This window comes from Mustela putorius, unplaced genomic scaffold, assembly GCF_011764305.1.
Source record: "Mustela putorius furo isolate JIRA1106 unplaced genomic scaffold, ASM1176430v1.1 tig00000695_pilon_pilon_pilon, whole genome shotgun sequence".
Classification (NCBI taxonomy): Eukaryota; Metazoa; Chordata; class Mammalia; order Carnivora; family Mustelidae; genus Mustela; species Mustela putorius.
The window spans coordinates 10,314,237-10,338,008 of NW_025421447.1; the positions used below are offsets into that span (position 1 = coordinate 10,314,237).

Consider the following 23,772-nt stretch of genomic DNA (forward strand, 5'->3'; position numbering starts at 1 on the left):
ATTAGTGAATGACATACTTAAAATGGGTTTTTATGTGAATTGTACCTCAAGAAGTTTTTGGTTTGTTGGTTTGTTAGTTTGTGTGTTTAAGGTTATAGGCTGTGGAATCTACACTGGATAGGAAAGAAGTGAAGAGAGGAAGGGGATGATTTGATTTGATTGATTTTAATTTTTTTGAGAGAGAAAGCGTATGCAGGAAAGAGGGGAAGGGACAGAGGGAATGAGAGAGAGAATCTTAAGCAGGTTCCACAGTCAGTTTGAAGCCTGACGCTAATGTCATGACCTGTGTGGAAATCAAAATTCAGATGCTTAAACCAACTAAGCCACCAGATACCCCAAATAAGGGAAAGATTTTTTTTTTTTTTAAAGAAAACAGGGAGGACAAAATGCTGAAAATCCTACATCAGTCTTGGCACCAGAGCAGGCAAATCAGAGGTGGAATAAGGGTCTGTTGCTGAATTGCTGGTGAAAGGCTTTAGTCAGAGGGTGGGGTGTTCTCAGTTAAGGTTTCAGATGTAGAAAAAGCCCTCAAGTGATGACAAGGATGAGGTGTGGCCATGGAATCAGGTGGCTGAATGGGGGAAGACATGAAGATTAAGAATCAGGAGGATTGTCCGCATGAATGTCAACGTCACTCGGGCTGGTGAAGAGATGGTCCATGAGTTAAGGGTTCAGGGAAGGACTAAAGTGACGAGAAGAACAGTAGGTGACATCAACCTGCAGGGTTGTGGGAATGCGGCCAGGGAGTGGGGTGTCCACAGACCCCCCCAAGTATGGGAAGCCATGGTTTAGAAACAGCAGTCATCAGTGAGGAAGACCATGATCCCACCTCTCAGTCCTGAGGTAGGTCAGAGGCAGGAAAAGGAGCCCAATGGAAGAGACCACAGAGAGAATAGTGTCCTTGGGGAAACATTAAGGCCAAGAGTTGGACCCGATGACCAGTAAGTGGTTACAACTGCAAGGCTTGTTTGGCATAACATGGGACAGTCTGGAAAGGAACACTGGCCAGTAGAATAAGGTAAAACAGATGGTGATAGAAGCAGGAGATCATAGGAAGGTGGAGAGCCTTAAATCTTGAGTGGGGAAGGAGGACTACAGGATGTAGAAGACAGAGGATGCAGGTGTGCCTGCAAGCTTCTAGAAAGCATTGATCCTGGCCATCTTCTGGAAGATGGTTGTGAAGGGACAGGACACCCAGGCTTCCCAGAGGAATCGGGTGTGGCATGGACAGATAGGGATTCAGAACAATCCCTGATCTAGGACAGCAGGCAGGCAGGAACGGCATAGCTTCTAAGTGCTGACTTAACAACTAGGGAACCGGAAGTTGGCCGCAGTTCTGTAACTACCTACTAAGCCCATGACCTTGAATACATTCTGCCAGGTCTGTAGGCCTCCCTGTCTCCAGCATGACAGGTCTGTGTCAGATACACATGCGTGCGCTTCTTTCCCGGCAGAGATTTTATTGAGGAGAAGTTGGGAAGCCAATACGTGGCAGGAAGAGCACCAGACTTTGCGACCTCGTTTGAGGAATCAGGGCCAGCCACACCCATGTTTTTCATCCTGTCTCCAGGGGTGGACCCTCTGAAAGACGTGGAGAATCAAGGTGAGAAATCATCCTCTTGGAGCTGAGGCTGCCCTAGCCCCACAAATTTTCACTCCTTGCATCCGTTGGTCTCCCTTTCCCTGGCTCAAAGCTCAATACGTAGTACCCGGTATTTGCTAACAGAGAAGTCAGGGTCATGGCTGAGCCAATACTAGAGGATCTTCCCTGGAGGGGGGACCATCGAAGGCGGTTCATGGAAGAGTCCATGCTAGCAATTTTACCAGGAGACCTTGTCCTACCACCCACACACCCACCTACTCACCCTTGCTTTGGCTGGAGTGGTCTTTCTTCAAGGCTCCTACTGCCCTGAGAATAAGGTCCAAACTCCTTAACGGGTCTCACAGGGAACTTCATCCTTCCATCCCTCCCTCCTTCTCCAGCCTCCTTTCCATTAGTAGTTGCCTATTGCTGCTGTAATGAATTACTGCAAATTCAGAGGCTTAAAATAACACGAATGTATTCTTGTACAGTCCTGGAGATCAGAAATCATAAATGGGTCTTACTGCCTCTACCTTTTCCTTAGAAAGACTCCTGTGATTATACTGGGCCCACTTAGATAATCCAAGATAAGCTCCCCATCTTGAGGCCTTATATTTACTCACACTACAGAGTCACACTACAGTCCCTTTGCCCTATAAAGTCTTATGTTCATAGGTCCTGAGGATTAGGACATGTGCATCTTTGGGGATCTACCATTCTGCCTACATTCCTCTAATCCCCTCTTTTGCATTCTACATGGCACCCATTCTCCCATGCGTGCTGCGTCCCCTCCTGAATCCCCCTACCAGACCAGCTTCTATTCATCCTTCAGATCCTGATTTGAGGTCACCACCTCCAGGAAGCCCTACTGACTTCCAAGATTCTAGGTTCCCCTCCCATGTGCTCCTGGAGCACCCTTCTTTATGTCTATCACCTTATAATTGTCTAATGACCACTGTGTCTTCCTTAGAGAGAGAGAGCTCCTTGGGATCGGGTGCCCTTGTCACCAGGATATCCCTAGTTCCTAGAACTGTGCTGGGTACTCAAGAAATAGATACATTAAATGAAGGAATGAGCAAGTGGAAGATACATTAAATGAAGGAATGAGCAAGTGGAAGCAAGTGGAGGAATGACAAAACTATATCCCTGGCAAAACAACAACATTTCATGAAGTTAAATAAAGACCGGACAGGTCAGAGCCCAGGCCATACAGCTCCAAGAGCAGTCTCTTCATTATTGCAATGAAAGGACTCCACAGCCTATGCCTGGTGCTTGGGGGTCATTGAGATGAGGCTGACTCAGTCCTAAAGAATGGATAAGATTAACGCACCGGGGGCACCTGGGTGGCTCAGTTGGTCAAGCCATTGCCTTTGGCTCGGGTCATGATCTCAGGGTCCTGGGATCGAGTCCCACATCGGGCTCTCTGCTCAGCAGGGAGCCTGCTTCCTCCTCTCTCTCTGCCTGCCTCTCTGTCTACTTGTGATCTCTGTCTGTCAAATAAATAAAATCTTTAAAAAAAAAAAAAGATTAGCGTGCTGGGGTGGCTCAGTCGGTTAAGCCATGCGACTCTTGGTTTCAGCTCATGTCCTGACCTCAGGGTCATGAGAATCGAGCCCCATGTCAGGCTCTACATTCTTTAAAAAAAAAAAAAAAAGAGAGAGAGAGAGAGAAGAATGGGTAAGATCTATGGGAGGAACAAGAATTCTCTTTTTTATTTGCTGATTTTATGTATATTTTTGTAGTCTCCTAATAAATTCACGCAATGCTTGCATATTTTTAAAGTATGGATAATAAAGAATTCAAAATGAAAGGAACAGTTCTCAGCTCCAGCCAGTCCTCCCCATACCACACCTTTCCAGACACTTGTTATTTGTTTTGGGGGACTTTGGGGGCTCCTTGTGGGGTTTTGTTTTGCCAATTTCTAAATTTAGTCCTCCTCGTGGTTCCTGCTCTATTTCCTACTAATTTCCTAATTTCCTACTATTTCCTACTAATTTTGTATCCCTAGGGTTTTTGTTTTTTTTTTTTTTGGTTTTTGGTTTTTAAGTTTTATTTATTTATTTTAGAGAGAGACCATGAGAGGTCAGGGGGGAGAGGGAGAGACTCTCAGGCAGACTCCATGCTGAGCACAGAGCCAGTGCAGGGCTCAATCTCATGACCCTCAGATCAGGACCTGAGCTGAAGCCCAAAGGAGCTTGCTTAACTGACTGAGCCACCCGAGGCACCCCTTTTATCACTAGTTTTAAATTGATCAATTCTAGATATCTATTTACATTCCCTGATATAAAAAAAAAAATAAGAGTTTCACTCCCACTATTGCCCACTCAAGACCGTCCACTCCTACCACATCTTTAACAGCTTTACTGAGACATAATTCGTACGCGGTAGGATTCGCCCATTTCAAGTATATGATTCAGTTTGCTAATATTTTCACCAGGCTATGCAACCACCACCACAATCTAATTTTAGTAAAACTGTGTCTCTCCCCACACCAGAACAATCCTCTATCTCTTAGCGAGTACTCGCGTCCTCCCTAGCTCACCACCAATTTACTTTCCGTCTCTAAGGATTTGCCTGTTCTGGACATTTTCTAGAAGTGAAATCATCCATTATGAGGTCTTTCATTGATGGCTTGTTTCACTTAGCATAATATTTTCAAGATTCATCAAGGTTGCAGCTATCGCCTATACCATTCCTTTTTTATGGCTGGATAATATTCCCTGTAGATCAATCAAGCAAGTATTATCTTAACAATTATTAAGTCTTCTGACTTAATAGAGCACTATAGAATGTCTTCCCATTTATTAAGATCTTCTGTAATTTCTATTATTACTATTTCATAGTTTGGGGTGTATAAAGTGTTGCATTTCTTTTTTTAAATTGAAATATGATTAACAGGGCACCTGGGTGGCTCAGTGGGTTAAGCCTCTGCCTTCGGCTCAGGTCATGATCTCAGGGTCCTGGGATCGAGTCCCGCATCGGGCTCTCTGCTCAGCGGGGAGCCTGCTTCCTCCTCTCTCTCTCTCTGCCTGCCTCTCTGCCTACTTGTGATCTCTGTCAAATAAATAAATAAAATCTTTTTAAAAAAATTAAAAAACAAAAAAAATATGATTAACAGAAAGCGCTAGGCTAGTCTCAGGTGTCAGATACAACGATTCCGCATTTCTATGCCATACTCCGCGCTCGTCGCAGTAAGTGTACTCTTCACCTCCTTGCATTTCTTGAGTTCAGTTCATGCCCAAGTACTTTGTCCTTGTTTATTCTGTTGTAAGGTGGGATTATTTCCGTAATTTCATTCTTGGAATGGTCACTGCTAGGGACTTGTGTACATTTTTGCATGTCGGTCTCCTATCTTGCAACCTGGATGAACATGTTTATTAGTTCCAATGACTTTTCTGAATTCCTTAGGTTTTTTGCAGAGACAAGCTTAGGTGATCTATGAAAAGATAGTTTTACTTCTTCCTTTCCAAACTGGATGGCCTTTTATTTCTTCTTCTCACCTACCTGACCGGGCTAAAATTTATAACACAGTATTAGGTAGAAATGGCAAGCTTGGACATCCTGGGCCTATTCTAGATCTTTGAGGAAAACCATTCAGTTTTTACTATTAAATATGATTTTAGCTGCAGGTTTTTTATAGATACCTTTCATCAGATTGAGCACGTTTCCTTCTAGTTTGATGAGGTTTTTTTCCTTTATCATGAAAAGGTGTTGGATTTTGTCAAATGCTTTTTCCATATCCATTCAGATGATATCATTTTGTCCTTTATTCTATTGCTATATTACATTAATTGATTTTTAGAAGTTAAAGTAACCTTGAATTCCTCAGATCTCACTTGATCCTGGTGTATAATCATTGTTCATATTTCTAGACTCAATTTGCATATGTTTCTTTGAGGATTTTTACACCTATGTTCGTAAAAGATAATGACCTGTTGTTTTTTTTCCTTGTGATGTCTTTGTTTGCAGTATAAGGGAAAAATTAGTAACCTATACATGAGAATGATTTGGGAAGTGTTCCTTCATCTTCTATTTTTTAGAAGATTTTGTGAAAGATTAATATTAATTCTTCATGTATGATAGAATTCACGGTGAAACCACCTGGACCTGAGCTTCTCTTGGTGGGAAGTTTTTAAATTACTACTTCAATCTCATTTGTTATAAATCTAATCTGATTTTCTATTTCTCCCTGAGTGAGTTTTGGTATTTATTTCTAGGAATTTGGCCATTTTTTAAAGATTGTATTTATTTATTTATTTATTTTAGACAGGGATCACAAGTAGGCAGAGAGGCAGGCAGGGTGGGCAGGAAGCAGGCTCCCCACTGAGCAGAGAGCCCAATGCAGGGCTCGATTCCAGGACCCTGAGATCCTGTCCTGAGCCTAAGGCAGAGGCTTAACCCACTGAGCCACCCAGGCACCCCAGAATTTGGCCATTTTATTCAATTATCTAATTCATTGGCAAACTCCCAAATTTTGGTATCTATACTAAAATGTTTACTTCCTTGGCATGCCTGGGTGGCTCAGTTGGTTAAACATCTTACTTCAGCTTAGGTCATGATCTCAGGATCCTGGGATCGGGCGCTGTGTCAGGCTCCCTGGTCAGCGAGGAGTCTTGCTTCTTCCTCTACCTCTACCCCCTACTCTGCTTTCTCTCTCTCTCTCTCTCAAATAAATAAACAAATATTTTTTTAAAATGTTTACTTATGGGGTGCCTGGGTGGATCAGTGCTTCTAAGCATCTGTCTTCAGCTCAGGCCATGATCCCAGGGACCTGGGGTCGAGCCCTACATTGGGCTTCCTGTCTAGCGGGGACCCTGCTTCTCCCTCCCCATCTTATGCTCCCCCTGCTTGTGCTCTCTCTCTCTGGCCCTCTCTCTCTCTTATATATAAATAAAATCTTTTTTTTTTTTAAGATTTTATTTATCCATTTGACAGAAAGAGATCACAAGTAGGCAGAGAGGCAGGCAGAGAGAGAGGAAGGGAAGCAGACCCCCTGCTGAGCAGAGAGCCCGATGTGGGACTCGATCCCAGGACCCCGAGATCATGACCTGAGCCGAAGGCAGCGGCTTAACCCACTGAGCCACCCAGGAGCCCCAAATAAAATCTTTTTTTAAAGAAAGTTTACTTCCTCTATTGGCTGTGTTAACTTTTAAACAATGTTAGTGAAACTTAATGTTTTATTCTGTGACTTCTAGATCATTTCTTTGGACTTCCCTCTGTGTAAGCTGAGACCAGGTTTCCAACTTAATTCAGCTGTGCTTTTTCCATAGACAAGGATGAATATATATTCATTCTACTCCATTACCATCATTAATCTTATTCATGCCTAGTGCCTAGTCTATGAGTTAACTGTAATATTCAAAAACCAATAGCATTTATGTCATAATTAATTTACACATATTAGTCACCGAAGAGGCAAGCAAATATGCTGGGATGACATTTCCTTCTTCTTGGATCCAATGTCCTCATCTCTAGGGGACTCTCAGAGAAGAATGTTCTCAGCACGGAGTTTCAAAGTCATACCAAATTTCAGTTTGCTTCATGTATAGGGTGATTTTCTTGTATAGCTTTACATTCTTCCTGGGGTTTCTGAGTGTCTTTTCCTTGTTTTGGTGAGAAGAAACATTCCCTCTGCCATTCCCACGGCTTCATACCTCTATTAATCGTATATGTTGTCTAGAATCCACGTTATCCTCCTTACGTTCTGTTCTAAAATAGATAACTTGCGAGCTAGCCACCCTGGGACTTACTCTCTCTATATTCTAGTCAAATACTATCATTTTGGGGATCCTGGATCTTTTACCTTCCATTTCGACCCTAGTGTTGCTAGCATGCGCCATCAGAAGAGAATCATGGGAAGTAAAAATTCTGTATCCTTGGGTGGCTAAAAGGCTTTAATTTTGCCCATATACTCTTTCAGTAGTTTTCTAGGTGCGAAGTGGTTTTTCCAGAATGCATTCGCATTGCCCCGTTGTCTTCAAGATGTCAGTCGTGTTCCCTTGGGATCAAATGCCAGTAAGGCGCTCTTCTTCCCGTCGTGGTGGTTACCTGTTTCTGTGCTGGGAACTTGAGGATCATCTCCCCAGCTTGTGGCTGAAGCACTATGAGCTGTGTTTGGTGATTGTGGGTCTTTTCCATTCATCTGCTCAGCACTCACCATGCCATTTTAAGCGGAAAAGTCAGACCTTTCTTGATGTCTGGAAATTTCGCTCTGTTGTTGTTGGTAAATATCACTACCATTCACCAAGTTGCTCATCCCCAAAACCTGGAAATCGATCACCTTAGAGACTCCCTCCACCACCCACCACACTGAGTCTTATTGATTCTACCTCCTAAATCCATTTCAGGCTGGTCTCCTTGTCTCTAGCATCACTGTTGCCTTCCTGGTGTGAGTCACCATAACCTTACTTGGACTGACACAGGGGCCTCCAAAGTCACCCCAGTCTTCTCCCGCTGCCTGCAATCTTTGGCCACTTGGCAGCCAAAGGCATCTTGCTAACCCTCAGATCTGACTGTATCACTCTCCTTCTTAAAACACTCCAGTGGCTTCTCTTTGTTCTTAGGGAACGTCTGGTACCACTGGCATGATCTATGTGGCCCTGCATGGCCTGGCCTTTCTGCCAAGCCTTGGCTCTTTCCTTCCCCCAAGCTCACTCTACTCCAGCCACACAGTCCTATTAGATCCCCAGCCATGCTATGAGCCTTCCTGACCTGGGCATTTTCACAAGAGATTTCTTTTATCAGAAATATTTCTCCCCAGCCATTCAAGACTGTGGTACCCACTCACCCTACAGGTACCAGCCTCTTCCGACCTCCCTGCAAGACCATCGATTCACTGTTATGCATGTATTTGCTTCAGAGCATTCAGTACACTTCTAATTAAATATTTCTTTTAAGGGAACTTGGGTGGCTCAGCCGGTTAAGCGTCTGCCTTCGGCTCAGGTCATGATCCCAGAGTCCCGGGATAGAGCCCCACATGGAGCTCCCTGCTCAGCGGGGAACCTGCTTCTCTCTCTCTCCCTCACTGTTTGCTTTCTCTCTCTCTCTCAAATAAATAAGTAAAATCTTTAGAAAATAAATAAATAAATACTTCTTTTATCATTTTAACTGAGGTCTGCCTACCTGCTTGTCATTAAGGTCCTCAGGTCAAGGACGATGCTTATCTGTACCTAAACGTGTAACTAGCAGAGAAAAAGCATTCAGCAATTACTTGCGAATTAACACATGAATGAGTGTCATAAGAACTGTTGTTGTCGCTGAGTTGTTCCCAATTTTCACCTTTTTATAGAGTTCTGTATTCTGTCTTCTGGAGGTTTAGTCCTTTCATATTGGCAAATTCTAGCTGCCTCATTTTGATCCAGTATTTTCCTTTTTGGAAGCTCGCGTATGCCCTGTTTATGAGCAATTTCCTTCTGTCCTTTGCCAATTGACCTCCATCTCTTCCATCACCCACTTCGAGGCTTTCTGTTGTTACGGGGACGCCGACCTCTCCCTGATCCATATTGGTTATTTGTCTCTGAATACATTATCTCAGCCCTGCCCTTGGCCTAATCTCAAGTCGTGTTTCCTTACTGGAGGCAATATTGCTGCTCATCAGCCACAGATTACTTAAGCACCTGTGCCTCCTTCTCTCTCTCTCCCTTCCCCCGTGCCTTCTTGATGGCTTCATTTATTTTCTAATTCACCCACTTAGAACATAGACTCTGGTGACAGCCATGCTTTCTGCATCTTGAATCAAATCAGATTGCCTGATGGGCTCCTCTTCTCCAGTTTGGAACCTACACGACTGACTCACACTTCCCTCCCTCCCTCTCCCTAGCCCCAGCGTATTAAGGAGACTTACTGTCTCTGTGTTTGGGGAGAGTCTGTGTATCAGACAGTTCACTGTTTCACTCCACGTAGACGCTTACAAAGCTTGGCATCCTTTGCCATTTTTGAGTTTGTGATTTATGTTCTGAACTCCGTCATTTCTCTGTCCCTTTGTTTCAACATGGCAGGTTTTAATATGGGGAGGGTTTTAAAACCTGAGAGTCAGGGCACCCAGATGGCTTCATTGGTTAAGCATCCGACTCTTGATATCAGCTCAGGTCTTGATCTTGGGGTCATGAGTTCGAGCCCCACAGTGGGCTTCAAGCTGGGCATGGAGTCTACAAATGAATGAATGAATGAATGAATGAACGAATGAATGAATGAACCTACCTACCTTCCTGAGGGTCAAGTGAAAGCTTTGTTGCCTTATCCTCATGCCACCATCACCCCCTAGCCCCAACCCAAATGCGCTGAACCCACAAAGTCCCGTGTAAGATTTTAGGAGTTCTCGAGTCCCTACATCTCATCCACTGACCCTTGATCAGGAATCTATGCTTTTCCGGCAGCTTTGGGCATCTTAGTATCCTCCAGGATTTTCCTTCCTCAACAACTTTTGGAGGAGGAGGAGGCAGGAGTGGGGAGGGGGGCAAAAGTCCATCCACTCTCCATGGCTTCTGTTCTAACGCAAAACCTAGCACCGTCCACCCCCACCGCTTTCCTTCTTGCCGTCTCAGACTAATCCCTCGAAGCGCTTTAATGCAACCCTCTTTGCCTTTCTCCTCATCACCTCCTTCCCGAATGAGCCACACTTCCTTATTTTCATACATTCTCGCCTTTGCTTCTTTTAAAAGCAATCACCCGTTTTTTCCCAATCACCCATAATGCCTGCCTCCTAGGGCTACGGTAGGATAGAAATGAAATCTCGGACATGAAAAGGCTCCGAAACGTTCAGAGCACAGTAGCGTGGTACGGCATTCTAACGAAGATGATAATCCCTCTGTTCTTTGAGGCAGCTCAGCTGGCTCCTTCCTCTCTGTCCTTGAAGCGTGGCTTCATCCGTGGCCCTCCCAACCCACAACTCCCCTTTCCACCCTAACTCACAGGCATCTTCTCTGTCTTTCACTTGACTCTCTCATCGTCTTACTCGGTCTCTCTCCTCCTTTGTTCAGTTATCTGGCTTTAACAAATAATTCTGTAATTTCCACATTGTAATCTGGAAGAAGCGGTTTAACGTACCACCTTTGCCTTCCACTGTTTCCTTGTTTGCTCTCTCCAAGGTGCTGATCAGAACTCTGAGCTCACTGCAATTTTTTTTTTTGCAAACCTGCTACCCAGTGTGTTCAAAGAAAGTATTCAACTTAGTGTTTCTGTAGCCAGATTACCCACACTTTGCATGCAGCCTCTTTCCCATTGTTCCTAGTTCTATTCTCTTTTCTTTAATAGTCCATTGGAACTCAGTGAGGTGGGAGCAAGTGCAGTCTTGGTGAACAGCTTCAGGATTGGGGGAATATTGGTTTTTGTGTTGAGAGAGACTCATTTGTTCATGTGCCAGGGAGTGGGAAAGTGACTAGGGAGATAAAGGTTGATGATACAAGGAGAGATGGGATTCAGAGAACAGAAGAGGGAAAGGAAGAGGAAGAACACCTCTTCCATTGAGCAGGGATGCAGATACAATGGCAGAAAATTGAAGGAGTTCCTGCCTCATGGCATATGTTTCCCCAGGGAAGTAGAGAGTGAAGCAAGTTGCTGGGAGTCAACGGAAAGATTGCCAAACAGCATTGAGGAGGAGAATCCTGAACTTGGGGTGGCTCCAACTCACCAAATATTTCCCTTCCTGTCTTGTTAATTCATCCAGGATTGGATAGATTTAGCAAAAGGGTGGCACAGAAGCAGAAGGGGCACCGGAGTTGAAGGTTTTCTAAGATCTTCGTCCTAAAGGATTATTGAATCCATATTAAAATAAGAGGGAAGTCAAGGTGAAGGTTAGAAAAAATAGAAGGACCAATGGACTGGGCATTTCACTGAAGCAGAGTGACAGGTGAGGAGGGATGGAGGGAACCGACTAGAGAGGAGAAAGCAACAGTAGTAGACATGAATGAAGAATTTGTACGCCATGGTTCTTGACAATCATAAATTCCTGGGCACAGCCATGGGGAGTGAGTAACGGAAGTGGATGGAGTTCGGTTCTTTGAAGATGTCGACGCAGGAGTCTGGAGGTTGGCTGAGTCATCCATTGTGACCTTGAGTTTTGCTGGGATAATGCTGAAATGGGACATATGGAAGATTTTGAACTGAGCCCCCAGTGGAAATGAATCTCACTGGGAAATTGGTGGAAGGCAGGAACATAGACGTTAGCAGATAATATAGCTAAATGACACGTGCTTAAAAAGAAAGGGGGCTTTTATACAAGGATGGGAAGAAATAACCTGCAAGTGAAGAGGAACCTAGAAAAACATTCCCCTTCCTCCCAGCCCTGTGGATACACGGAGCTCGGGAGAGGGCCACGGAAGGTGCCACGTCCTCAGAGACAAGACAAAGAAGCATGCTGGGGAGGTGTAGAAGGAGGTTTATGATGGACACGATCTGGGTGACACTGCCACGTGGAGAGTGGGAAGGAAGATCAGAAAAGGAAAGAAGAGTTAAAGGTAGTGGGAGTGGGGAGGCACAGAAGCCATGGTGCAGAACAGCATGAAGATGAAAAGCCACGAGAATGTGTCTGGCCTGAGGGGCTTGCTGGTGATGGTGCAGGGAGCCCTGAGAGCCTCAGAGTTGCCAGTGGAAGGACCCTGCAAGTTTGCCCCAGCTCATCATGGGGCCGGCATGTTCGGTCCTTGCAAGTCCCTTCAACGCTTCCCCTTCTCAACTTCTCCACATCAGCCTCATCACCACACCTCAAGCCTAAACTAACCCACGCTGAGCCCCCCGGTGCATGCCAGCCTCTGCCCCAATGGGTCCCTGCAGTCCGTGGTTTGCAAACTGATCTTCAGCGAGAACCTCTTCTCCTACATCTCCCTGACAAACAAAAGAAATCGGCTCTTCTGTGAGTAGGAACCTCACGGAGGCTGTCTAATAATCCCGGCACCTTTTATCCTGGTACTTTCTCTGGAATAAGTTGTTTATATTGCCGGTTCCAAAGCTGACATCAGATCTATTGCCAGCAAGGATTTATGGTTTAATAAGGGTGTTTCTCGGGCTCATCTCAGTTGAATCTCTAATAACTCTTCCTTGCTGCAGAAAGTCATCATCCTTCATCTCGCACAGACTTGGGAAGGAGACTCTATACCTTTTCTTAGCGTTTAAAAGAAATATCCAGTATTGACAGTTTTGTTTAAATTTTCTTGCACAAAATATCGAACTGCATCTTTCATTTCAGTTCCCCTGAAACGAAATGTTTAAGGACACATTTTTTAATCTTCTTTCTGTCTTTCTATTTCTTCTCTTTTCTCTCGCGTACTTTATCTTCCTAGAAGAAAATTGCTCCGTAATTCCTGCGTGGCCGTAGATACACTTTTATGATCCTCTGTCTGAAGAATATTATGTAATTTCTCTAAACTTTATTGTACGGGGCTAATCGCTGACATCCCAGCAGAAGTGGTCCTCGCTGCTGAGGCTGGCTGCGTTGTGTGAAGTTTCTCCTGGGCCGGCAGAACACGCAGTGAGATGGCTGTGATGTGTGTCCCTGTAACAGCCGCCCTTCCCAGGACACAGAGCATCTCCACCTGCCCAGCCAAGCCCTTTCTTGTCCTGCCTTTTGCTCCTCTTTGCTCTCACTCATGCAAAGGGAGGAGACAAGACATTCCTCCGTGTTGAGGAACAGCAGAGGAGGCTAATACGGAGTAAAGACCAGGAAGCCAGAACTACCTGAGTCTTACACCAACCAGGCATCCCATCCCGTGGAGGTCCAGGGAAAATGCATAGCCTGGAAGCCATTTCAGGCTCTAGGGCAGCAGACCAATGCCTGGTGTTCCAGCGAAGCCACACTGAAGGGCGTCATCACCTCAATCCACCCTTGGGGACTCAGTGAGGGTGGAGGGGTAGGGGTTGATGCCCGACAAGTGCTTCCTGTTGTTTGGGAACAGAGAGCGGGAAGAGGTATCCCTCAGCCCGCAGCACGCTCCTGAGAGGAAGAGGGGAAGGGTATGAGCGTTCAGGCACGCCTGGGTTCGAGCAGTGGTACGGCCATGGGCCTCTCCTCGTGACCACAGGACAACAACAAAGATGGCGGACATGAGCGAAAATAAGGACAACCCCACACCCCTTTCAGGCAGAAAGCTCGGCTACACCTTCAACAACAGGAACTTCCACAACGTGTCTTTGGGGCAAGGACAGGAGGTGGTGGCTGAGGCGGCGCTGGACCTGGCTGCCAAGAAAGGTCACTGGGTTATCTTGCAGGTATGACCCCTGTGCCCTGTTCAGGGTCATTCTTGGCCCCACCGCTGTCTGGAGCTCACAGGGCAATCTCTGGGCTCCTCCGTCCTCTCCGCCTCTCTCCCCTGCCTTTCCTTCCACACCCCTGCCCATCTCACTGTCTGATCCTCTCTCCGTCCCTCCTCTGGGGTCCTCCCCACCGCTCCCCACGACTCCTTGTCCCCTGCCTCTCACAGCCCCGTGGCCCCCTAACTTCCTGTTTGGGGCCTCCTCGGGGAGTAGGTATCCAGCTGAAGACCGTGGGAATGGGGTCTGGTAGGGGAACCTCTTCCCAGATGTATCCCAGAACTTTCCACCACTCCGCCCTTCTGCTGTACCCCATGTTCTGTGTTCTCGGTTACCCGCGTGACCACGACAGCACACATGTAACTGGAGCTCTGCCTCTGTAGCCGGAGCTCATGCCGGCGGGCGCCCGTCTGGGATGCCTCCTGCTGCTCACTTCACCGAACTCCCAAGACATAAGGGCCGCCCCTCTCCTGTCGCCACCTGTCCCCTCATCCCTGGCTTATGCACCTTGCCGGGGAGCTGGGGCTGGGCCAGAGCTCTACTGGGGTGCCCTGGCTGAGCTGAAGGGACTTACCTGACGACCGTGCCCTTCACTACATTCCCTTAAGGAGACACCTGCTCCTTAATCCCCTTGGCGCCCAGCGCCGAGGGCAGACAGAGGCAACACTCTCCGAAAGCCTGCTCGGTGACAGACTCGAGGAAGAGATCAGTGCAAGGGAAAATAAACAAACAAGAAAGGTCACCCCCATCCCGTCCTTGCTCTGAGTCCCTAGAACTTCTGTCTCCTGACCCCTCACTGCGTCACCACTGGCCACAGCGAGAACCCAGAGTTGGGGGGCTTCGTCCTTCCTTTCCCTGGGGCTCTTTGTCCAGAACCTCAAGAGAACAGACAGTGACAGCTTGGGATCCCACTTCCTCCCTCACAGGCTGGCAGGATGAGACCCCATCCTGGGCCCTTATCCTTCAGGGACCCACCCAGCCACACGGACGGCCGAGAGCCTTTCCTCCCTTGGCACAGAGCCACCCCAGAATGGCTTGCATCTGCTGATGTCCTTTCCTGAGAGCTCTCCCAACTTAAATTCGGGAACTGGAATTCCTGCAGGAGGAGTGGAGGGCCTGGCTAAGGTGGCCCTGGCTTTCCCAGGCAGCGCTTTGGAGCCTCGGCTCCAACACAGGGCTTACAAATGAATTCCTTAACAAACACTCATTTCGGCAGCTGCCCCTCACACTTATGTAGTGGTTACGGCACACAAAGCCCTTTCAAACCCATTAACTTTGGTCCTTTGCAGCAAGTCTGTGAAAGAAGTAGGGCCAATATTCTTGTTCTTTCTCCTTTTATAGAAAAGAAAGCAGTGCCCAGAGACCAGCTGCTGGGGCCAAGTGCCGTGCTCCATGCCGATCCGTATATTTAAGGCTCTGTGGGCAGGCTTCCTCCAGTATTTCTGGAGTTTTCTCTCCATCATAATGGAACCTGCCACAAAGGAGCCATCCTGCCTACGTCCTGGATTCTGCAAAGTAGTGCTGAGAAACAAGTGTAGGTTCAGACAGACAGATAGACAGATAGACAGACAGGAATCACATGGGGCAGGGGAGAGAAGGCGCAGATGAAGAAGCCCGGCTTGGAGTAGGAAGCCTTCCCAGCGTGTGAGCAGCAATGCCTCCCTGTGTTTTAGGAAGATAAGTTTGGCAACAATTAGCAGAATGGCTGGGAGAGAGGGAGAGAGGACACAAGAAAGCTAGCTAGAAGTTTAAATCAGTGCTTTTCACATTTTAACACGCATACAAATCACGGCAGGATCTGATTGAAATGCACTGATTCGGGAAATCTGGGTAGGGTCGGAGAGTCTGCATTTCTAGACGGCTCCTAGGGAAGGCAACACTCCAAGTCCATGGGCCCCGCTTCTGAGTTATCAAGGGTTCAAATCCTCCATGTCAGAGGTGGGGGTCGAGATTTGGAGCGTCTGGACCGTGTGTTCCAGTCTCCCAATGTAGCCCAGCACCTTCAGCTCTGCCCGGATCTTAGTAGAAATGCAAATGCTCGGGCCTGCCCTAGACCCAAGGATCTTGTTTTTTGTTTTGTTTTTGTTTCTTTAAAAGATTTATTTATTTGACAGAGATCACAAGTAGGCAGAGAGGCAGGCAGAGAGAGAGGAAAGGAAGCAGGCTCCCCGCTGAGCAGACAGCCCAGTGCAGGGCTCAATCCCAGGACCCTGAGACCATGATCCAAGCCTGATCCAAGCCAAAGGCAGAGGCTTTAACCCACTGAGCCACCCAGGAGCCCCAAGGATCTTGTTTTTGAGAAGGCCTGCAGGGAATCGCTGTGCAGCGTCAGGTTTGAGCCCAGTGTGCTGGAGAGACTTGGGAGATCAAGAGAATAGGGTTCAGTTGCCAGAGACGGCCAGGTCCCATCACTGGGAACCCAAGACACCTGCTGCCATGAGCTTTATTTGAAGGCCAGCCCCCTGCCCCACACTGCTGCCTTCCTGAAACCGTCTGCCGCTAACAAAACTAAGCAGATACCTGCGTGGGGTGGGTGGGGGGGTCTTCCTTCCCACTAGAACATCCACCTGGTGGCCAAGTGGCTCGGCACCCTAGAGGAGAAGCTGGCAGAGCACGCGGAGAACAGCCACCCGGACCTCAGGGTCTTCATCAGCGCAGAGCCCGCGCCCTCCCCGGAGGGCCACGTCATCCCTCAGGGCATCCTGGAGAACGCCATCAAGATCACCAACGAGCCTCCCACAGGCATGCATGCCAACCTGCACAAGGCCCTGGACAATTTTTCTCAGGTACCACCCGGGGCGGGGGGGCTGGCGGGGGGCGGGGCGGACCGGACGGGGGCGGGGCGGACGGGCCGCGCCCCTCCCCATGAGTCCGACCTGCGTCCCAGAGCATCCAGCTGCCAGGAGGGCGGGAAGTGGGGGGACGGGCTGTGGAGCTGTGTGTCCGCTCTGGGACGGACCTCCCAGTGCCCGCGGAGTACAGCCCGGCTCTCAGTTCCCCAGTACACTGCGGGTGGGGAAAGGGAGCCAAGCTTGGGAGTCTGTCTTTGGCGAGAGGCGTGGGCGAACTCTGCGCAGGTCTCCCTGCTAAGGAGATAGCCCTCGAAGGAGAGGGCGTGTGGCTGTACATCTAAGGGACGTGCTACGCCGACCACATGCTTACTGGCTGAGCACGCTGGGGACGGGTGCGCATGTTCCCACGAGAACACCTGCCATCATCAGGCATCCCGAGCGTCCACGTCACATAACCTGGGTGTCAGATGGGGGATCTGGCCTTAGGACGTCACCATGTGGTAGACTCTCACAGCGTGGTCCCCGGAGCAGCAGAAGCTGCTGGGAACCTGGTAGAAATGCAAATTCTCAGACTCTCCACCTACCCCCCCCCCACCTCCTGCATCAGAAACTCCTGGGGTGAGGGCCCAGGAACCTGCATTCTAGCAAGCCTCCAGCGGATTCCAGGGCGAAACTGAGAGGATCAGGACAGAAATTTCAGACGTAGGCCACCGCGTACTAGAACCTTCCTTTAGCGGGAGTCTGAGACTTGTGTTGCAGAGCGTGGATTTAAAGGCACAGGGGTCCGTGGGCTACTGACTTAGTATGTGAGGGTGACTTGTGAAGTCTGCGGCTCAGGCTTTCTGCACCATCTCAGGAAGGCGTCCTGTCTTGCTGCCTCTTCCTGGGAGAGCTCCCGCTACCTGGGAAGTGGAATCCACAAAGATGTGAGAGCCAGGAGATCCGGGGCTATGGAGCCACCTCGAAGTCCATCCGTCACCTCGGGCCTTGGTGGAGTCCAAGGGAGGGTTCTAGGATCTGTCCTCTCAGACGTTGCCTTCTAACAGCCCCCTGCAGACCTCTGGCTCCACAGACCCCACACTCACAGACTCACCCCCAGTCCCAGAGCGGTCCCCTTGGGAACCTGAAGGAGGACTCTTGTCACTAACCCAACGTAAACCACCAGGACTGGGGGCCCGCTGGGGTCTGGTCTGACTGAAACTTGACGGCTATATGGTAGTCAGGATCTGAGGAGATTTCCTTGAGCGTGTGAGATCCCCCATCGCTTGGAGATCATGCAGCCCCGCTTGGAGGGGAAAGCTTCCAAGGAGAAGCAAAGTGTGGCCAGCCTCCTTTCTCAATCCCTTTCCCACCCCAACTCCAGAACCCACTCACAGTCTGGAACAGGGAGTGGGGGAATGTTACCAGGAGACTCGAGATCTCTTTGTTTGACGTTTTATTAAGAAACCCCTGCTTGTTGCAACAGAATAGAAAATAGGATGCTGTCTCGTTCATGGGCCTTTTCTTCCCTATCCTTTAAGTGCTTATTTTTTTTTTCTCCTTAAATAAGCCTTCACTAAATTCCTAAGTACTCCATACCAATGGTCAGAACTTCTAAATTTTCCACATTTCATATTTCATGTAGGAGAAATGTAACTTTCTTAAGTCTGAAACCTACAGCCTTCTGTCCAGGAGGCAGTGTCTGGTTCCAAGCAAAACCATTTTTTCTAGAATAAATGAAACAAGATGGGATCAGGAGGGAGACAAACCAGAAGAGACTCTTAATCTCACAAAACAAACTGAGGGTTGCTGGGGGGAGGGGGGTTGGGAGAGGGTGGTTGGTTACGGACATTGGGGAAGGGTATGTGATATGGTGAGTGCTGTGAAGTGTGTAAACTTGGTGACTCACAGACCTGTACCCTTGGGCCTAATAATACATTATATGTTTATTTAAAAAAAAAATTGAGCTAAATATAAAAACAAAACAAAACAAAATTCTTTCTGCCCCTAAAAGTGTCTGGTTGCCTAACAGTGTGAACACACATCACACCACTGAAATGGACACTTAGAAATGGTTGACACGATAAATTGTATGTTGTGTACTCTACCAGGAATTTTTTTTTTTGGATTCATAACTGAAAAGTAAAAGGCACTGGGAGGCAGTTAGCTAACTCTCTTGAAGGACACACAGACCCCTCTCTGACCTTTCGCCTCGAGGGTCTTGGAAAGATCCAGGGAGAAGGGTCAGAAGGTGTCTCAGATGCTGAGCCTCCTAGTAATTAACATTACAATATTGTGCCTCAGTGGGACCATCACCATCTATGAAGGCCTTCTGGCTTCACCTCTCAGCCTCTCCCCAGACCCTCGTTCTTGGGTTTCTGTCCCTGCAAGCCCCATCGGGGCTACCACGGAAATAAATCCCAAAGGATGTAGGCTTTTCCTGGTTTTTCAGGCCCTCCCACCGTTGGGCTTTGGGCCATTTATAGCCATCTTCGGGAACTCATTCTGAGAAAGAGAGAGAGATGTGGGATACAGCCGTTGCTCACAGGTGTTTTCAGTGTTCCATCCTGCTTTTATTAAGTGCCCCAAAACAGAGGCCCGGTTACCACCCCGTATTCACTCTGTTCCTTCAGAGCCCTATTTTAGTCATTTAAGGGACAAATGACAGAACTGAGCTCTTGGATCCCTGCTGACCCTGCTGTTGGGGACGGTCATTCTCTTCTGATTTTGTTGGAGTGTGCCACCGTCAACCAGGACTCTTGTCTTTGTGCTTCAAGTCCTTTTTTAGCAGAGCCCAGCGCCTGCGTGACTCAGTCGGTGAAGCGTCTGCCTTCGGCTCAGGTCACCATCCCAGGGTCCTGGGATCCAGTCCCACATCGGGCTCCCAGCTCAGCAGGAGCCTGCTTCTCCCTCTGCCTCTGTCCACCCCCCCCCACCCCGACTCATGCTCACTCACTCTCTCTCCTTTCTCTCTCTCTCTCAAATAAATACATAAAACCTTAAAAATAAAAAAATAAAGTATTTCCTCATTTAAAAAAAAAAGTAACAAAGGAAGCACCCTATATCCAGAAGGCAGTTAAGGTCTTGCTCGCATAGGCAGTGACTTGTCCTTCTGTGCCACCTCTGACCTTTCCTAGCCATAGCGTTGTGACCAATATGGTACCCAGCAAAGGCACAGGGGGGCCGCCACATGTCCAGGGAGAGATAGGGACTGTCCTGGGCTCATCATGGAAGAGTCAGAGTTAGTAGAAGCTGAACTGGTCCTGTCTCTTCTGCTTCCGCCCAGGTGAGCGAAGTCTAAGGACCAGTCCTCGGACCAAACAGCAGGACTCAACCCAGTCCGGTTGGCACAAGCTTTGGAAGCGTCCCTTGTAGGCTCTGCCTGCATCTTGCTCCTTCCTCATTACAAAGGGTCTCACTTAGCGGAAATTCTTGTTCATTCCAGGCAATGCAAGGACTCTTGTCCATGCACGCCTTCAAGACGCACACTTCCCCCGCCGGCCACACCGTCACCACCGACCCCCTTAAAATCCGCCAAGCACAATCCCATTGCCTTCCTCTGCACTGTCTCTCCCTTTCTATTTCTTCCTTCTGTCCCTTCTTTATTCCCCTCTTCATGAGCCTCACCCCCCCCCCAAACATCTTACGCACGGCAGGCAGGACCCCTCTGCGCTCCTGTTCCCGCAGCCGCGTGGCTGGTCCCCCCTGCTTAAGTTTAGGGGAGCAGGTGGTATGGCGAAGGGCATGGGGTTCCTCTTTGTCTCGTGGCTCCGATTCCCTTCCTCCCCCTCGGTCGCACCGGCCGTGACCACACCTGCTCTGGTTCCACTGTGGGCAAGAAGAGCGGACAGGAAGGGGAGAAATCTGAGATGTTGCTATAGGAGTCCCTGCCCAAAGTGTCACTCCCATGTCACACGCGACCCTCATGACCCATGACCCCGTTTGCCATCAGCTATGCTGGGGGACTTAACAGGTACGTCCAGGGATGCATACGTCAGTTGCAAACCAAACCCTGTAAGAACCTGAATCTAAAACCTTAACTCAGATTCTAAACTAGAGCCCAGCCCCTCCCCAAGGTCCCTTCGGACCCTAAGCCCGCGCCCACCCGCAGTGCAATCTGTAGTCGCACTGTAGCTCCATACCTAACCAGGATCTACAGGAAGACTTTCCAGTGCCAACTTCCATCCGCCATAACCCACGCGCTGGTCCGCGCTGCGCAACAGCAGATCTGTGCTAACGTTGGAGGCCACACCTCCCTTGCAGGACACGCTGGAGATGTGCTCCCGGGAGACGGAGTTTAAGAGCATCCTTTTTGCTCTCTGTTACTTTCACGGGGTGGTGGCAGAGAGACGGAAGTTCGGGCCACAGGGATGGAATCGTTCCTACCCCTTCAACACCGGGGACCTCACCATCTCTGTGAACGTGCTCTACAACTTCCTGGAGGCCAACGCAAAGGTATAGAGTCTCTGGCCAGTGCCGCGGGGTGGGGGACAGGGGCGGGGCCACCCCTCAGAAGGGTGAGGCAGTCGGCACAGGGAGAAAGAGCACGCGGTGTGAATGGTCTACACCCAATCCGAGTACAGGAAGGCCAGCAGCGTGAGGCCGAGAAGGGCACCACGGTGAGGTTAGGGCTCAGAAAGCTCAGGAAACCAAACCAGTGACTCATGCCTGGTGTGAATGAGTCCCTTGAGTCTGTGTCCCAGGACCCACCAGACCATGCCCACCTGATACCTGTTCCTGGTTGAATTAGCCAACACAGAACTTTTCTCTTCTCTGTTGTGTCCAATTCACAGAAAACTTCTACTAACAGCCCATGCCCTTCCACAGAAGGTCATGTTGAGACCATCCAGGCTTTTGTTGTTCACAGACCAAACATAGCATCAGCAAGGCCCCCTCCGCTTGCAGGTGGGAAACGTGAATCAGGCCCAGACGCCCCAAGCCATCGCTCAGCTTCCAGCTCCGGGGCCCTGGGAAGCTCCACTCCAGACACCCCCTCTTCATTCTCTGCACGGACACAAGGCTTTCCCCACATGGTTCCCCAACTGACATCACTATCTTAACTTCGCCTGCTCCATTTCAGTCACTTTGAACTTGGGAGGAGACCATAAATGAATATGCTGAGAAGTGGTATGAAATTAGGAACGTTCCCTGGTCTTTACTTTGTCCCGTGTGCTGTTTGCCATGGGAGGGACTTGCAGGTGGAGCCTGACTTCCTGGCCACCGTTAATGACCATGAAAGAGGGAAGGCATATACGCCAGGGGGTTGGCACCTTGCCTCTCCTCACTCTCGGATGTAAGTAAGTTTTCAAGCATTTACCGAGCTCCCCGGGGTGCTGTGGCTGTGCAGGCGCAGACAGCATTGCTCCTTGTCTTGAAAATCATCCCGTCTTGTGGCTTACACTCTGCCCACACGCAAGGGCAGCCCCGATGTCTGTGCGGAGCCCTTTCTTCCCCGTCTCCCAGGTCCCCTATGATGATCTGCGCTACCTCTTTGGAGAGATCATGTACGGAGGCCACATCACAGATGACTGGGACAGGAGACTCTGCAGGACATATTTGGAGGAATTCATCAGGCCAGAAATGCTAGAAGGAGACCTGTCTCTGGCACCGGGTTTCCCGCTCCCGGGCAACATGGATCTCATTGGCTACCATCAGGTAAGGCTCTGCTCACATGGGACCTGGGGCTTCCTTCAAGTCTGTCCTGTAGGACCAGGGACATTCACACAGGACCAGGGAAGAAAGACCTGTAGAACAGAGCTTATATGGAGTGTGGTGCTCAGCCCCAAGTTTGCCCTGTTTGATCTGAGAGGTAGAATTCCCAGCCTCCAATTAGCAACACAATAGATCTTTCTATTGTTGATGTTTGGTTCAATAACCCTATTCATTACTCTTCTCTACAAATAACATCTGGGGCATTCATTTGATTGTTTTCATCCGGGATATTGACAGAGCCATTAGGAGCAAAACTCCAGGTTAAGGACTTAGCCAACTCTGAGTAAGTTTATGTTAGTGATTCCAAGTGTCTTCAGAGGGCCCCGACCTGCGTGGGCCCCGACCTGCGTGGGCAGATCACTCACCCCTCCTGTTCTTTGTTAGCTGCTGTAAACACAGGCCCCTGCGTGCACACATTCCCAGGGAGCTCTTCTGGGCTGTCACTTTGAGTTCTCCCTTGGCTATGACCACAGCTATTTTTAAAGTGACCATCTTTGCCTATTAAGCCTGCCATGGAAGATATGTTAAAGGATAATTAAATTAAAAAAAAAAAAAAAGCCAAAAATAACTCTGAATACCGGCTTTAAGGGAAATACCAGTCACAGAAACATGAATACAAACTTTAAAGAGAAAGTTTTGAATTCATAGAATTTAAACAGAAGGGGGCCTGGCTGGCTCAGTCGGAGCAGCGGAGGAGGGGGCAACTCTTGCTCTTGGGGTCATGAGTTCTAGCCCCACGTTGGCTATAGAGATTACTTCAATAAATATTTTTGTTAAAAAACGATAAAATTGGAAAAGATAAACTGCCAAAGTCATTCAAACCAGAAAGACTTGAACCTGTGAAAGGAAATTTCAAACACTAGGACTATTTAAAGAAAAGAAGGAATTTCTAAAAAACTGCTTGACCGGAAGGCAGAGAAAGTTGTGCAAGGGCGCCCCCTAGTGCCCGCGGGGCCGTCCGACAAGAGGCTCGAGCTGGGCAACGGCGGAGTTTGCCGGTTCCGAAAAGACTGAGACGGATTTTCATCTTCTTTACATCTCTCTTTAATCCACCAGCTTATAGGTGGTTGCAGGGCACCGACCAAGAGTTCAGGGGTGTGCTGGGGGCTGAAAGAAACACAAAACTAAACACACGAATTTGCCTTTAAGGAACGAGCCATCTTTTACCTAGACGAGAGGACACAGTAGGAAATCAAAGTCAAATCAGGAGCTCACCCTGAGGGGCCCTTTCTCACGGTAGTGGAGAGAACCGGAGGGCACCCAGAAAACATTCGGAGAAGACAGTAGGGACAGCCGACGGTGGCCCACCGTCACTGAGCACAGGGATGTGTTGTTCGGATGGTACAATTAGAAACTGTTTTAATTCAAGTAATTCTTGCCAGAGGCAGGAATTCCCTGGTTAACAGCAAAACTCGCCTTGTCCCAAGGCCCGATTCTCACTTTTATTTTGCGTGCACAGTTCCA

The 23,772-nt window shown here is 48.5% G+C and overlaps 1 protein-coding gene across 3 annotated transcripts in view; it reads left to right on the forward strand.

Annotated features, from left to right (window-relative positions):
• The window catches only part of DNAH9 (dynein axonemal heavy chain 9), a 313,471-nt gene that overhangs the window by 254,803 nt on the left and 34,896 nt on the right, over positions 1 to 23,772 (forward strand). For all 3 annotated transcript variants that reach the window (XM_045083402.1, XM_045083401.1, XM_004760150.2), the window contains 5 exons: positions 1,455 to 1,603; positions 13,656 to 13,783; positions 16,384 to 16,611; positions 20,860 to 21,051; positions 22,060 to 22,251. In XM_045083402.1, coding sequence (XP_044939337.1) covers positions 1,455 to 1,603; positions 13,656 to 13,783; positions 16,384 to 16,611; positions 20,860 to 21,051; positions 22,060 to 22,251 — 889 coding nt within the window. The remainder of the gene's footprint in view (positions 1 to 1,454; positions 1,604 to 13,655; positions 13,784 to 16,383; positions 16,612 to 20,859; positions 21,052 to 22,059; positions 22,252 to 23,772) is intronic.